The 13,892-nt window shown below is 51.4% G+C and overlaps 1 protein-coding gene across 1 annotated transcript in view; it reads right to left on the minus strand.

Moving 5' to 3' along the window:
- Nucleotides 1–1,112: 1,112 nt before the first annotated feature.
- The window catches only part of LOC144731179 (protein kinase C delta type-like), a 77,426-nt gene continuing 64,646 nt past the window's right edge, over nt 1,113–13,892 (minus strand). The window contains exons 15-19 of the mRNA XM_078612144.1: nt 11,412–11,474; nt 7,741–7,879; nt 6,463–6,651; nt 6,036–6,164; nt 1,113–4,190 (exon numbers count right to left, since the gene is read on the minus strand). Coding sequence (XP_078468270.1) covers nt 4,032–4,190; nt 6,036–6,164; nt 6,463–6,651; nt 7,741–7,879; nt 11,412–11,474 — 679 coding nt within the window. The 3' untranslated portion in view covers nt 1,113–4,031. The remainder of the gene's footprint in view (nt 4,191–6,035; nt 6,165–6,462; nt 6,652–7,740; nt 7,880–11,411; nt 11,475–13,892) is intronic.

The following is a 13,892-nucleotide window of genomic DNA, read 5'->3' on the forward strand; positions in this document are numbered from 1 at the left end:
TGGTGAGCAGTGTGGTGAGGTCAGTACTGGTGGTAAGTAGTGTGGTGAGGTTAGTACTAGTGGTGGTGAGCTGTTTGGTGAGGTCAGTACTAGTGGTGGTGAGCTGTTTAGTGAAGTCAGTACTGGTGGTGAGCTGTGTGGTGAGATTAGTACTAGTGGTGGTGAGCTGTTTGGTGAGGTGAGTACTGGTGGTGGTGAGCTGTGTGGTGAGGTTAGTACTAGTGGTGGTGAGCTGTTTCGTGAGCTCAGTACTGGTGGTGGTGAGCAGTGTGGTGAGGTCAGTACTGGTGGTGGTGAGCTGTGTGGTGAGGTTAGTACTAGTGGTGGTGAACTGTTTGGTGAGGTTAGTACTGGTGGTGGTTAGCTGTTTGGTGAGATTAGTACTAGTGGTGGTGAGCTGTTTGGTGAGGTTAGTACTGATGCTGGTGAGCAGTGTGGTGAGGTTAGTACTGGTGCTGGTGAGCTGTTTGGTGAGGTTAGTACTAATGCTGGTTAGCAGTGTGGTGAGGTTAGTACTGGTGCTGGTGAGCTGTTTGGTGACGTTAGTACTGGTGGTGGTGAGCTGTTTGGTGAGGTTAGTACTGATGCTGGTGAGCAGTGTGGTGAGGTTAGTACTGGTGAGCTGTGTGGCGTGGTTAGTGCTGGTGAGCTGTGTGGTGTCAGCACTGGTGCTGGTGAGTTGTGTGGTGAAGTCAGTACACAGCCTTGTGTCACTTCGTTTGAAATGTTAAATGCATCTGATACGCCTGAGTGTGAACCCTGCCTATAGTCCGACCGTCATGGGACTGTCCGCTCATTCCAAGAACCCTTGCTGGACACCCACTCTTTTTGGGAGTAGTTTCCACCTTCCTGCTCGTCTCCCCCACGGTGTCAAAAGACTTGGGTGAGATCGACGACCTTGTCGGTGTGCATTGCTTGCTGACGCCTCAAAGGTACGTTGCGTCCGTGTTGTGCGACCTTGCCCAAATCCGCCGCAGTCTACCGATGGTACCGTAGGGTTTGGGATACGCAAGGGGACCCCTGGGCATTGAGACACGGTAAGAGATGCAGGGGGGATCGAGGACCAGTTCGGTCGTGCTCCCGTTTGAAGCAGTGACGTCAAAACAATAACGCTTGGGCTGCGGTATTTTATTAACACAGAAGGAATGCGGGCTCAGCAACCTCGAGCAACGTGCGCAATCCGACGCACTGCACTCCTAGAGAGAGAGAGAGAGCGGAGGTCGTGAACCTCAAGGAAGGCAGGTTGGTCCTGTCGCTCCACAGTCGTCGCTGCACCAGTTTCTCTGTCAAACTCAATGTGGCAGCCTCTACCACGCGACGCAACAGCTATTAACAGAACACGACGACATGCACTCAACGACCCAACTCACCACCACTACCACCAGCACCTCAACACAACACAGAGCAGACCCTCCAGACACGCTCAATCTATAAACGATTTAAACTAAAACATATTTATATTTTACCAGGTAAGGCCCAATGAGCTATGTAGCTTTTTTTCAGAAGCGACCCTGGCTATCACAGATTGATAGCCCAACGAAGTGACAGCATATCATTATCACGTGGACATTTATAGCAGCCCAATACTCTAAACGCATGTTTATAAATGCGGAGGGAAAACCTGGAGAATTCAGAGAAAAATCCACGCGACCACCACGGGGGGAGAGACGCACAAACTCCAAATACACAGGCATCAGGGTCGGGATCGAACCCACGTCCCCCTGTATACCGGGCGAGGTAGTTAACATTTCCTCGCCACCGTGGCGAGATGTCACCTACCCACCTAATCCCAACAACACTGGCGTCTGAGTTTCCTGGTTGTCGTGGAGATGAAATCCGAGGGCCCAGGCCCCGCCTCGCTCCTCCCCGACCCTTGCCTTGGCCACGGCCCCGACTCAGTCAGCGCTGCTCCTGGCCTTGGGACTGAAGCCCAAGCCGCTGGGATGCTGCGAGGCCGCCTGCTCGTGGACCTGGCCCTGGCACTAGCAGTGGAGTGGCCTGACTTGGCCCTGGCACTAGCATGGACATTTGCGACTGCTGGGCATTTGTAAAAAGAAGAGCTTCATAGCTCATCGGATTCCTCCAGTTTAAATAAATATTCTGAAAAATCCTGAGTGGCTTCACATGGCCACTCCACTGCATGAGCGACATGGGATGGGGAGGCCTTCATTCAGCAGTGGATAAACCGTGACTGATAATTATGATTCCTACATCCATCAGTTGATAGACCATGATGCATTCTTACAGCAGTGGATTGAGCAAGGACTCATCGTTATCAGCAATGGTCAATCCACTGCTGGACGAAGGCATCATCATAACTATCATCAGGCATGGTCAATCCACTGCTGGATGAAGTAATCGTAAGCCATGGTCAATCCACAGCTGGATGAAGGCCTCTCCAATCCGCCGCCGCCACCTCTCGCGACGTGGTAGTCTGCTCGAGCTCCCGCGTGGCAGCGAATTCCACGGCTACCATCGCTGGCGGCGGCGTTCTCCCCATCGTGTCGCCACGAATCCCGATGCCCCCCCCCCTCCCCTCCCGAAAACCAAAACAACACAACGGGAATGCGGAGCGGCGGCTCGCCCCGCATGTATACCTGCCTGGTGCCCCCACCTACAGCCCTCGTCTCATAAACCGAATTCCCCTACGACCCCGCGCCCCCTTCGGAGGTCGGGACAAAGAGGCGCAAGCGCTGCAACCACCCCGCTCACACGCCACCTGCTGGCGGAAGGGCATCCTCCACTACCAGGGGGAGTGCCCACACTTTGCCCCACCGCACGTAAGGAATGCTATGGGCATCACGGGGTCCTTGAGGTTCACACGGAGTCTCATAGACTAGCACGCAGACCCCATAGATAAGCACGCAGACCTCATAGACGAGCACGCAGACCCCATAGATTAGCACGCAGATCCCATAAACGAGCACGCAGACCCCATAGATTAGCACGCAGACCCCACAGACGAGCACGGAAACCCCATAGACTAGCACGCAGACCCCATAGACGAGCACGCAGACCCCATAGACGAGCATGCAGACCCCATAGACTAGCACGCAGACCCCATAGACGAGCACGCAGACCCCATAGACGAGCATGCATACCCCATAGACTAGCACGCAGACTCATAGACTAGCATGGAGACCCCATAGACTACCACGGATTCACCATAGACTAGCATGAAGACCCCATAGATTAGCACGCAGACCCCATAGACGAGCACGGAGACCCCATAGACGAGCACGCAGACCCCATAGACTAGCATGGAGACCCCATAGACTAGCACGCAGACCCTATAGACTGTGAGTGGGTGGGTGAGTCAGTGGCTAGTCTGTTTCGTGAGTGAGTAGCTGGGTGAATAACTGTGTGGGTGACTAAGTGAGTGGCTGATTGAGTGAGCAGGTTGGTCGGGTGACTGAGTGAGTTGGTGAGTGATTGAGTGAGACGGTTATGAAGGGTTCTCAGTCAGTAGGTGGATGAATGAATGGGTGATTGAGAGAGTTAGTTATGGAGTAAGTCAGTGAGTGGGTGTCTAAGTGAGTTAGTGAGTGATTGTGAGCGCCGGTTATGGATTGAGTCACATGCACGCGACGCCACCATCGTCACCACCGTCTCCACCATCATCATCACCATTGCCACCACCATCGCCACCACCATCATCACCATCGTAATCACCACCATCGTCACCACCACCATCACTACCATCGTCACCACCACCATCACCACCATTATCACCATCATCATCATCACCACCATCGTCACCACCACCATCATCATCACCACCATCGTCACCACCACCATCACCACCATCATCACCACCATCGTCACCACCATCATCACCATCGTCACCACCGCCATCACCATCGTCACCACCATCGTCGCCACCATCGTCATCACTATCATCACCACCATCGTCGCGCCACCATAGTCATCACTATCATCACTACCATCGTTGCCATCGTCTAAAAACCCCCGCCCCCATCCACCAACCCCCGTCGGCCCTGGCATGCTGACGAGCGACCAGGTTGGCGATGTCATTTCTCCCCCAGCGTCTCCACCATGGGGCTGGTGAAGGAGAATCCATGGAACACCGACTGGTCCATGGAGCTGATGAGCTCCTTGTTGCCAAAGGACAGACGCGGCTTCTCGCTCAGGAACTCCTGGTCGAAGTTGCTGCAGTCGTTGGCCGATCTCTGGCCAACCCGGTGGGGTGGGGCGCACACAACAAAGACAAAGATCCCCCGTGTAGCCTTAACCAGACTATTGGGGAAAGTGCCGTGAACCCGGCACGGGCTCACCAGGGGATGGGTAGGCAGCACCGCACCCGGCCGTCTTTGTCTCCCCAGTGCTGATGTTTGCTACACACAGTACCAGGTACTCATTTGAGGCTGAGTCAATCTAAGGGAGACAGGCTTAGATAATCCTCACTGGTATTTCTGGCCGAGAGCGGGAATCGAACTCGAGTCGTCGGGTTTGAAGGGCAGCGCCGTTTAACGCTGTGCCACCGGACATCTACTAATATAAATGAAAATATACAAAGATCCCCATATAGTCTTAACAAACTGTTGCAGCACGTGCTGTTAACGAGTAGCACCTATGAAGGCCAGCACGGCATATGGGGGGTTGGGTGGCCAGCACCACGCCCGGCCGCCTTTGTCTCCCCAGTGGTGATGTTTACACACTGCACCAGGTACTCACTGGTGCCGGCCATGAGCGCTGCACTACCGCTCCCCATAGGGGCGCAGACACGCGCACACACATGCACGCTCACGCACGGGCACGCAAGAGTGGCCTCTGCAAAAACCCCATGGATTTATCCCGGGTTTACAACCAGAAATTGTGAACCTAGTGGGACTCTCCCAGCCACACGGGGACCACTGGTGGCTTTCATGTGCACGTGTGTGTACGTGTGTGTGTGCGCGCATGTGTGTGTCTAGCAAAAACTAAGCACCTGCCTGGGTGTTTTGTGCCATCAAACACTCGACCCCCTTAACTCCCCATCAGCTGATGGAGCAGGTTTGGAGTGGAGGGTTTACCATACTTGGGCAGTATGCTTATGACAGCAAAGGTCTCACACTAAATCAGTCGAGCAGCATTATCTTTTTACCGGCTGCGCAACGCTGTGTGGAAGCTACCTGATATGTCGCTTCACACGAATCTTCGGGTCTTCTATGGCCACAGTCATGCCTTCCCTTATCTATGCTTGCAAAACGTGGACCCCTCTAATTGAACATCTGCACCAGTTAGAAACATTCAGGCTGGGCTACCTACAATCCGCCCTGGGTTTAACCAGGATGGATTGTGTGAGGAGCTCACAAATCCTTGAATCACCCCGATTAGCATGGTTGTCTACGTACGGTGCAAAAGAAATTCAACATACATAAATACATCAGTGAGCTCCTCTAGAAGGCAAGGCTGTGTTGGCTGGGTCATGCAGCCTGCATTCCCAACCACCGCATGCCCAAGGAGCTTCTGTTTGGCCACATAGAGGAGGCGAGATGGGCACGACATGGGCTGGAGAAGAAATTGAGCTGATGCGGTGCAGGAATATCTGGAGCTGAGCGGACTTACGGAATGCTGGTAAAAAATAAACTAAAAACTCAAATATTATTATTTAACCAGGTAAGGCCAGCGGTGTCAAGATTGGCCTCAATGGAGGAGGCTCATGAAGGACGCTACTGGGCAGTTGGAGGCAGTCGCCCTCCAGCAATAATAGAGGGCAGAGGAACGACGCTCACAACAACGAGTTCTGGGCGACTAAAATACAGCAAGTTGCCACAGTATGGGGCACAGGTGGTGCATCTGCCAAACATCTCAGTCAGTCAACCCATAGTACTTGGGTCTATCCCGTGACCTCCTGTTAGCGGGCTTTCAACACTTTACGTGGCCTCAAAGTGCACCTAGCCTGGCACACTACTTATTGGCGAATGGCGGTTGTTGTTGTTCTTTACCCACTAACCAGCACTTGCCCAAAAATACAGAGTGGGCTACATGGGGGACTTTTGGCTTTGTGTGGCTCAGTGGAAAGTGGGACGTACCACTTTGGGTCGGAAGGGAGGGATGACCTGACGCATCTCCAGCGCCTGCCAATCGATGGTTTTGAAGAACACGTGCATCCTTATGGACCCCACCACCCCGAGCCGCTTAGAGTGGTCCCTTTCAAACAGCTGCAGCACAATCATCATCGGCATCATCATTAGCATCAGAAGTATCCTCAGCATCATCATTGTCGGCATCACTATAAGCGTCATCGGCATTATCAGCAACATCACATCATCAGCCATGTGTGCTGGCACACTGGACTTAACGAGCCGGAGGTTGCCGGTCTTATGCTGCTCGCGTGGCGGGTGAAACACTGGAGCAGATTTATTAAATACGGTGACTACCTCTCTCACCTGTGTGAGGATCTCCCTCCCTCCCTACCTCTCCCACTCACCTGTGTGAATATCTCTGTCTCCCTCTCACCTGCGTGAGGATATCTCGGGAGGGCTCGCTGAGCCAGCGAGGGTAGTGCGGCGTGTGCACGCGGATCGCCTCGAACAGCTGCTCCTCGTCGGTGCCGTAGAAGGGCGACTGCCCCACCAGCATCTCGTAGAGCAGCACCCCCAGGGCCCACCAGTCCACCGAGCGCCCGTATGGGTGACCCAGTAGGATCTGTGGACACGGTGACACTCGTGTATGAGCTTGCGTGGCAACACGCGTGTATGAGGGTGTGCGGTGACATGCGTGTATGAGCTTGCGTGGTAACACGCGTGTATGAGGGTGTGCGGTGACACGCGTGTATGAGCTTGCGTGGTAACATGCGTGTATGTGCATGCATGTGTGGTGACACGCATGTATGACCATGCGCGGTGACACGCGTGTATGAGCGTGAGCGGTGACACGCATGTATTGTTTGGCCGTGCAGAGTGGTGGAAGGCCTTACACCACAAACGTGACCAGATTCGACGTGGCTCAACCCAACGAAAGTCAACAATGACAATGGCCGTGGTGACCACGTTGTATATAGAGCAGTCCCCCAGCCTTAGTCTCCTCTCGCTCCTCTCGTAAAACCTCAACCACCTCCTCCATCACCCATCCTCTTTCCTCGCCCCTCCATCACTTCCTGAGCCCTCTAATACCCTTCCCTAACCCCTATGTGACCCCTCCATCATGATCACTCATCCCTTGCATGCCAATGGCATCAAAGTCATTCTCGCTTGCACCGGTGGCTAGTAGATGTTATCTCCCTCGCCTGGTGTACAGGAGATCGTGAGTTCGATCCTGACCTTGACATCTGCTGTATATTTGGAGATTGCGTGTCTCTCTCCCCGTGGTCGTGTCCATTTTTCCCCGGACCCTCCGGTTTATCCCTTTACATTTAGAATTAACATCACATTTAGAGGGCTCGTGTGCACCCCCCCCCCAGGCCCCCCGTGTGACCCCCATGCCCCCTGCGTGCTCCCCGTGCCCTCCGTGCCCCCCCGGTAGCCCCCATGGCCCCCATGCCACCCCTGCCCCCCATGCCTCTGTGCCCCCCATGCGCTCCCAGTGCCGCAGTGCCTCCCATGCCCCCGTGCCCCCTGTGTGCCCCCCATGCCCCCAGTGCCCCCCGTGCCCCACAAATGCCCCCCGAATGCCCCCCGTGTTCCCCCAGTGCCCGCCCCGTGCCCTCCGTGCCCCCCATGCCCCCGTGCCCCCCTTGTGCCCTCCATGCCCCCCGTGCCCCCCATGCCCCCGTGTGCCCCCCGTACCCCCCCGAACCTCGGGCGCGATGTAGTCGGGCGTGCCGCAGAAGGTGGAGGCGAGCGTCTCGGCGCTCACATTCTCTTTGCACATCCCAAAGTCGGCGATCTTCACGTGGCCGTCGCGGTCCAGCAGGATGTTATCCAGCTTCAGGTCTCTAGCGGTGGGCCGGGTGGTGGGGGGGGGGGCGACATCGGGGGGGGGGGGGGGCGAGCGTGGGACAGACAGCAGTGGCTAGGGTTGATTCACTGCTGGATGAGGGTCTCCTGCTCACCGACCGTTGCTGAGCGATGCCACGGCGAGGTCGAGGCCCCGGCTCCGCCGATCGTTCCCGCCCTTCCCCCGGGGTTCATTAAACCACACGCACGGTCTGTCTGTCTGTTCTCCTATAACACGGCGGTGCTAGTGGTTGCTTTCCTGAAGAATGCCGTGTTATGGGAAAAATAGCGTTGTAAATAAACGAGTTCATGAAGCCTGTCTTTTTTTGTTTACCATTTTTATCTTCGATCAGACACTAACAACTACTCTAAATTTCGATTTAAAGCTTTCGTGACTGCAGGGATTCATCTTCTTAGTTCTTTCGGTAAAGTTAAATAATATGTTTTATTTTTATTATTTTATTATTTCCCTTCTATGTGACTTTACCGAAAGAACCAAGAAGATGAACTACTCTAAACATTTGTATTGTTGAGGACTTCATTCAACTTCTAATATTTAAAGACAGACACATCGGAAACTGCTCAATTTAAAGAGTATGTTCTTTATTAGAAAGAACAAAAATTAATGTACTTAATACCGTTTTAGAATTATTCAGATTGTAACATCATACAAAGCAGATTTTTTTCGTTCAAAACCGCTTGAATCCGAAATATCTCAAAAACAATAAAATATAGAATGGTTCTCGCTTTAATTGTATTTGCTGTTTAATACTCTATCAAATGAAAACACCCGCAATCTTATAGTTTAAACGGTTTCTGAATGACACCAGGTACATACATGTTTATGGGGCAATTAAAATCGATATTTGGGGGACTTAAAATGAAATATCTCGGATTTTCAGATGTCCCTTGTTGTTTACGTCCGAAATCAATATACTCTCCAATAAGCTCAGCTTATTGCAGAGTATATTGAGTGTATTGATGATATTGGATGTAGTTTATATTTTAGTTTTTTTACGTGGTGGTTTGGCTGCTGCAGCTCCTTACTGTTAAAATTTACCTCCCTCTATTACTGCTAATCCTACTTTATCCCTTTATGACTGCTAATCCTACATAATACACGAGCATAATATGACTTTGAGACCTCCCCACCACCTACACATTCCACAAGTAGTGACTAATCCCATATCTGCATTTTCCATAAATATGCTAAATTACTCTGTTGATATGTAAATTCATTTGTCAAGGCGCTCTCCTCCTTTAACCCAGCTTAAATATACGCTACCAAGCTTGGTGGTGTTAATTCGGACGCTGTCTTTCCGACAGCCCTGTTCTTCACCTGAGGACGGCTGCTTGCATTGTGGCCGAAACGTCGTGAGAATTTTGTTTTATTATGTTTTATTTTTATTATTGTATTATTTCCCTTCTACGTGACTTTACCGAAAGAACCAAGAAGAGAAATAGGAAGCTTGAGAAAACGAATTTAGTAAAATTACGAAGTGTAATGCAATGCAACAGAGAGAGTCGGTTAATCTTTGGAAGAACGTAATCAACCAGGCTATGCGTTAACTGTGTGTTAACGGACTCTCTGTGTTGTGTTGCATTGCATTACACTGGACACAGTTCCCATCATCGGTAAGCTCGTCTGGCAGGCAAGGCTGCGATGACTGGCTCATGTAGCCTGCATGCCCAGCCACCGCATAACCAAGCAGCTTCTGTTCGGCCGGTTAGAGGGGGCTAAATGGACCCGACACGGGCTAAAGAAGAGATGGGCTGATGTGGTACAGGAGGATGTGGTACCAGCGGTGTCAAGATCGTCCTCTATGGAGGAGGCTCGTGAAGGACGCTACTAGGCTGTTTGAAAGCAGTTGCCCTCCATCAACAGCGGAGAGCAGAGATGCAATGCTCACAACAACGAGCGGAGCGCTGGGCGGCTAAAACACAGCAAGTTGGCACGGTGGAGTGTACAGGTGTTGCATCGGTCAGTCATCTCAGTCAGTCAACCCATGGCACCTGGGTCTGTCCCTTGACCTCCTGACAGCGAGCCTTCGACACTTTACGTGGCCTCAAAGTGCACCTAGCCTGCCTGGCACAAGCACGGTGGTGACGTCACCGCCACTTAGTAGTCAATGGTGGCTGTTGTTGTGTGTTCGTGTGTGGGGAGCGATGGTGTAGCGGTTAGCGCGCTGCGCTACGAACCCAGCAACCGGTGACGATTATATTATCTAAACCGGCCATGGGCCTCCCCTAGGTCGATTCAGCCTTAATCAGAGTACCCAGTGTGGTGCGTAAACATTGCCACTGAGGAACAAAGACAGCCGGGCGTGGTGGTGGCCACTCACCACTTTGTATACCGTGCTGGTCCCAAAAAACCATTAAGGCTTCTCGGGGGATCTCTGCCTTTGTAGATGGAACGGTGGCGCAGTGGTTATCGCACTGCGCTACGAACCCGATATGCCGGGTTCAACTCCTGTTCACGACCAATAATAGTGTTGACAAATATTTTAACCGGGTCCTGAGCCCTCCCCGAGGTTGACTAAAACTTAACAATGAGTACTCGGTGCGGTGTGTCAACTTCAGCACTGCGGGTGTGGTGCCGGCTTCATGAAGGCCGGCATGGCACACAGCTAGCTGCTCGCTAACAGCAAATGCCTCAACAGCCTGCTGCAGGCTATACAGGGGATCTTTGTCTCCGTATAATCATGACACAAACAGCTCAATCTGACCGAGTGGCTTCAGTGTTAAGAGTGAGCAGCTCACAGCGATCGCAAGCTTGCTAGTGAATGAGTGACATAGTGGGTGACTTAATGAGTGGGCGACTAATTGAGTGGATGACTTAGTGAGTGAGTGACTTAGTGAGTGAGTGACTAAGTGAGTGGGTGGGTAACGAAGTGAATGACTAAGTGAGTGGGTGACTAAGTGTGCGAGTAACTTGTGAGTGAGTGACTTAGTGAGTGAGTGAGTATGCCACTGAGTTTATGACATTAATCAAGTCAGCTTGTAACACTGCAGAAGCAGCGACTCGATGAGGAGCCAGCACTACTAACCAATGCCCAAGTTCTGCAATCCTCTGTTTATGAAGATGTTACCAGCAAATTCGTGAGTAAGTAATGTTTGCATTTCAGTAAGCGGTGAGTCAGTGAATGAATGGCGAGTGAGTGATTGGTTGTTTGAGCGGGTGTGTGAGTGTGTGCTTCAGTAAATGAATTAGTGAGTAAATTAATGACTTAAAGCTTTCGTGACTGCAGGAATTCAGATTCCTTGGGTTTTTTGGTAAAGTCACGTAGATAAGTTCCAAAAAATGACAAAATAACAAAAAACTACTGTTATTTTTTTTGAAGCTATCTACGTGACTTTACCGAAAGACCCAAATAATATGTGGAAATTAATGATTGGTCTAATGAGCGGAAAAATGAGTCAGTGAATGAATGCATGAGGGGATGAGTGACACAGTGAGTGAATGAGTGAGTGAATAGATGAATGGGTGGTTGAGCTAGGAAGAAGTCCCTGATGGCTCGCGTTGGTGCCCACCTGTAGATGATGCCTTTGGAGTGGAGGAACTGAAGGCCACAGATGATTTCAGCAGAATAGAATCTGTGAGACAGCGAAAGAGAGAGAGAGTGGGAGATCAACGCTCCGCACGGAAGGCCTCTCTCTCCAGAAGCACAGTGAGGTCTGAGCGAGCGAGCGAGCAAGCATCGGGTTGAACAACACTCACATTCCATGTAGAGCAGTGGTTCTTAACCTGTATTGCAGCCTTGCACCCATTTGGTTCTAAATCGTAAAAATGTTAATAAATACATAGGGATTGATTAAACAAAAGAGTTGTACTTACATGGCCTGTGCTTAATTTGTGTGTCGATGATTTACCTTCTAAAAATAAATCTGACCATGTCTCACACTGCCAGAAAGGGCATCTCGCACCCCCAGGGAGTGGGTGCACCCCAGGTTCAGAAGAAGAACCACTGCTCTAGATCCTGACGGATTGAACAACACTCACATTCCCTCTCGATCCAATCCCAATCCGGCCATCACCCCCTCTCCATTCCACCATAAGAGCCCATCTCAATGTCCACAACCATCTCGAAAACCCCATTCTGATGCCCCTCTCTCTCCCCCAGTCTCATTCTTCTCGACCTGTCCACCGCCTTTCGGCCACTGTTGGTCACGCCACTCTCTCCTCCGCTCTCTCCTACCCCGACATTTCTGGCACCCCCCCGCCTCTTCTTGCTCAAAGGTCACCTTGCTTCTTGCACTTCCTATGTCTCCTCCAGCCACTCCGTATCCCCTCCCCTCTCAGTATCGGTACTCCATAGGGTCCCTTTCACTATTCTTTCTTAATCGATATGTGGACTTTCTTAAATTTGTCTACTCCTCCTGCTTTCCTGACTATTTCATTGACGACAAAAACCCAAATCTTATTCTTCCTCTTCCTCTAATTGTTCTCCATTTCCACTCTCACCCCCGACCTTTTCTCGCTTCTCCTCCGGCCTTCCTGGCTGCCATACAATCCTAAACAGAACTTTGCTTTCTATCACTCTCTTACTCCGTCCAAAGCATCATCCATCTCCCTCCCTGTGCTCGTCCTTAATTCCGGTTTTCTCTGACCTCAACCTCGATGTCCCTTTTGACACATCCCTCAAATGTCCCCATGCACGTCTCCGCTAACGCTCATGTCTGCCGCCTCCAATTGAGCTCAACATGCATATTTACTTCCATCTGTTCAAAATGAGAATAATCCGCCCTCTCATTTAACTTTCTGCCACCAAACTCCTGGTTCATTCTCTGATCTTTACTCGGCCTGCACTACCTCTGTCATTTTCTTCTACTTGGTCTCCCTGCCTCTCCCCTCACTCCACGCCAACAAATTCAAACGCTTACGTTCGAGTTATTTTTAAATCTCCCATTTTCATTCTCACACCTCGCCTCTCCTCCTCCTCCAACTTCACTGGAGTCCCGTTGACTGCACCGCTGTCATTTCAAATACCCGACGTGGGTCTTTAGAGCTCTGCATTACTTTTCCCCACATCATCATCTAGACTCAACACTGCCCATAGACTCAGCACTGCACATAGACTCAGTACTGCCTATAGACTCAACACTGCCCATAGACTCAACACTGCCCATAGACATAACACAGCCCATAGACTCTACACTGCCTATAGACAACACTGCCCATAGACTTAGCACTGCCCATAGACTCAATACTGCACATAGACTCAGCACTGCCCATAGACTCAGCACTGCCCATAGACTCTACACTGCCTATAGACTCAACACTGCCCATAGACCCAGCACTGCCCATAGACTCAACACTGCACATAGACTCAGCACTGCCCATAGACTCAACACTGCCCATAAACTCAACACTGCCCATAGACTTAGCACTGCCCACAGACTGAACTTTGCCTGTAGACTCAATACTGCCCGTAGACGCAACACTGCCCACAGCCTCACCCCTTCTCTATTTCACATTCCCTTCCTCTTCCCTCCCCTCGCCCCACAACTCCGACCCTCCCCAATAGTCATTTTCGTGACTCCTTTGTGGCCTCTGTTACCATCACTCATTCCTGGGCACTCGCAACGCCCTTCCCAAATAAATCACTCGATGCTGTCCCCGTGTTGATTAGCTCCTCGAGTGAAGGCACTCTTTAAAAGCTACCATGCGGCTAGGAGATGTTCGCCTGCTATACAGGAGGCCGTGGGTTAGATTCCGACCCTGACGCCTGCTGTATATTTGGAGTTTGCGTGTCCCTCTCTCTCATCATAATCACGGTGCCTAGGAGATGTTAACTACCTCGCCTGGTAGGGAAGAGGTCGTGGGCTCGATCCTGACCGTGACACCTGTTGTATAGTTGAAGTTTGTATATCTCTCTCTCCGCGGTTGTGTGGGTTTTACTTCGGGTCCTCCGGTTTTTCCCTCCACGTTGAGGATCAACATCACCACGAGTATTTGGCTACTGCTATACATTTCCACGTGGTGATAAGCCACTCCCTTGAGCTATCATCTGT

This window comes from Lampetra planeri, chromosome 38 (genome assembly GCF_965212315.1).
Source record: "Lampetra planeri chromosome 38, kcLamPlan1.2.h2, whole genome shotgun sequence".
Classification (NCBI taxonomy): domain Eukaryota; kingdom Metazoa; phylum Chordata; class Hyperoartia; order Petromyzontiformes; family Petromyzontidae; genus Lampetra; species Lampetra planeri.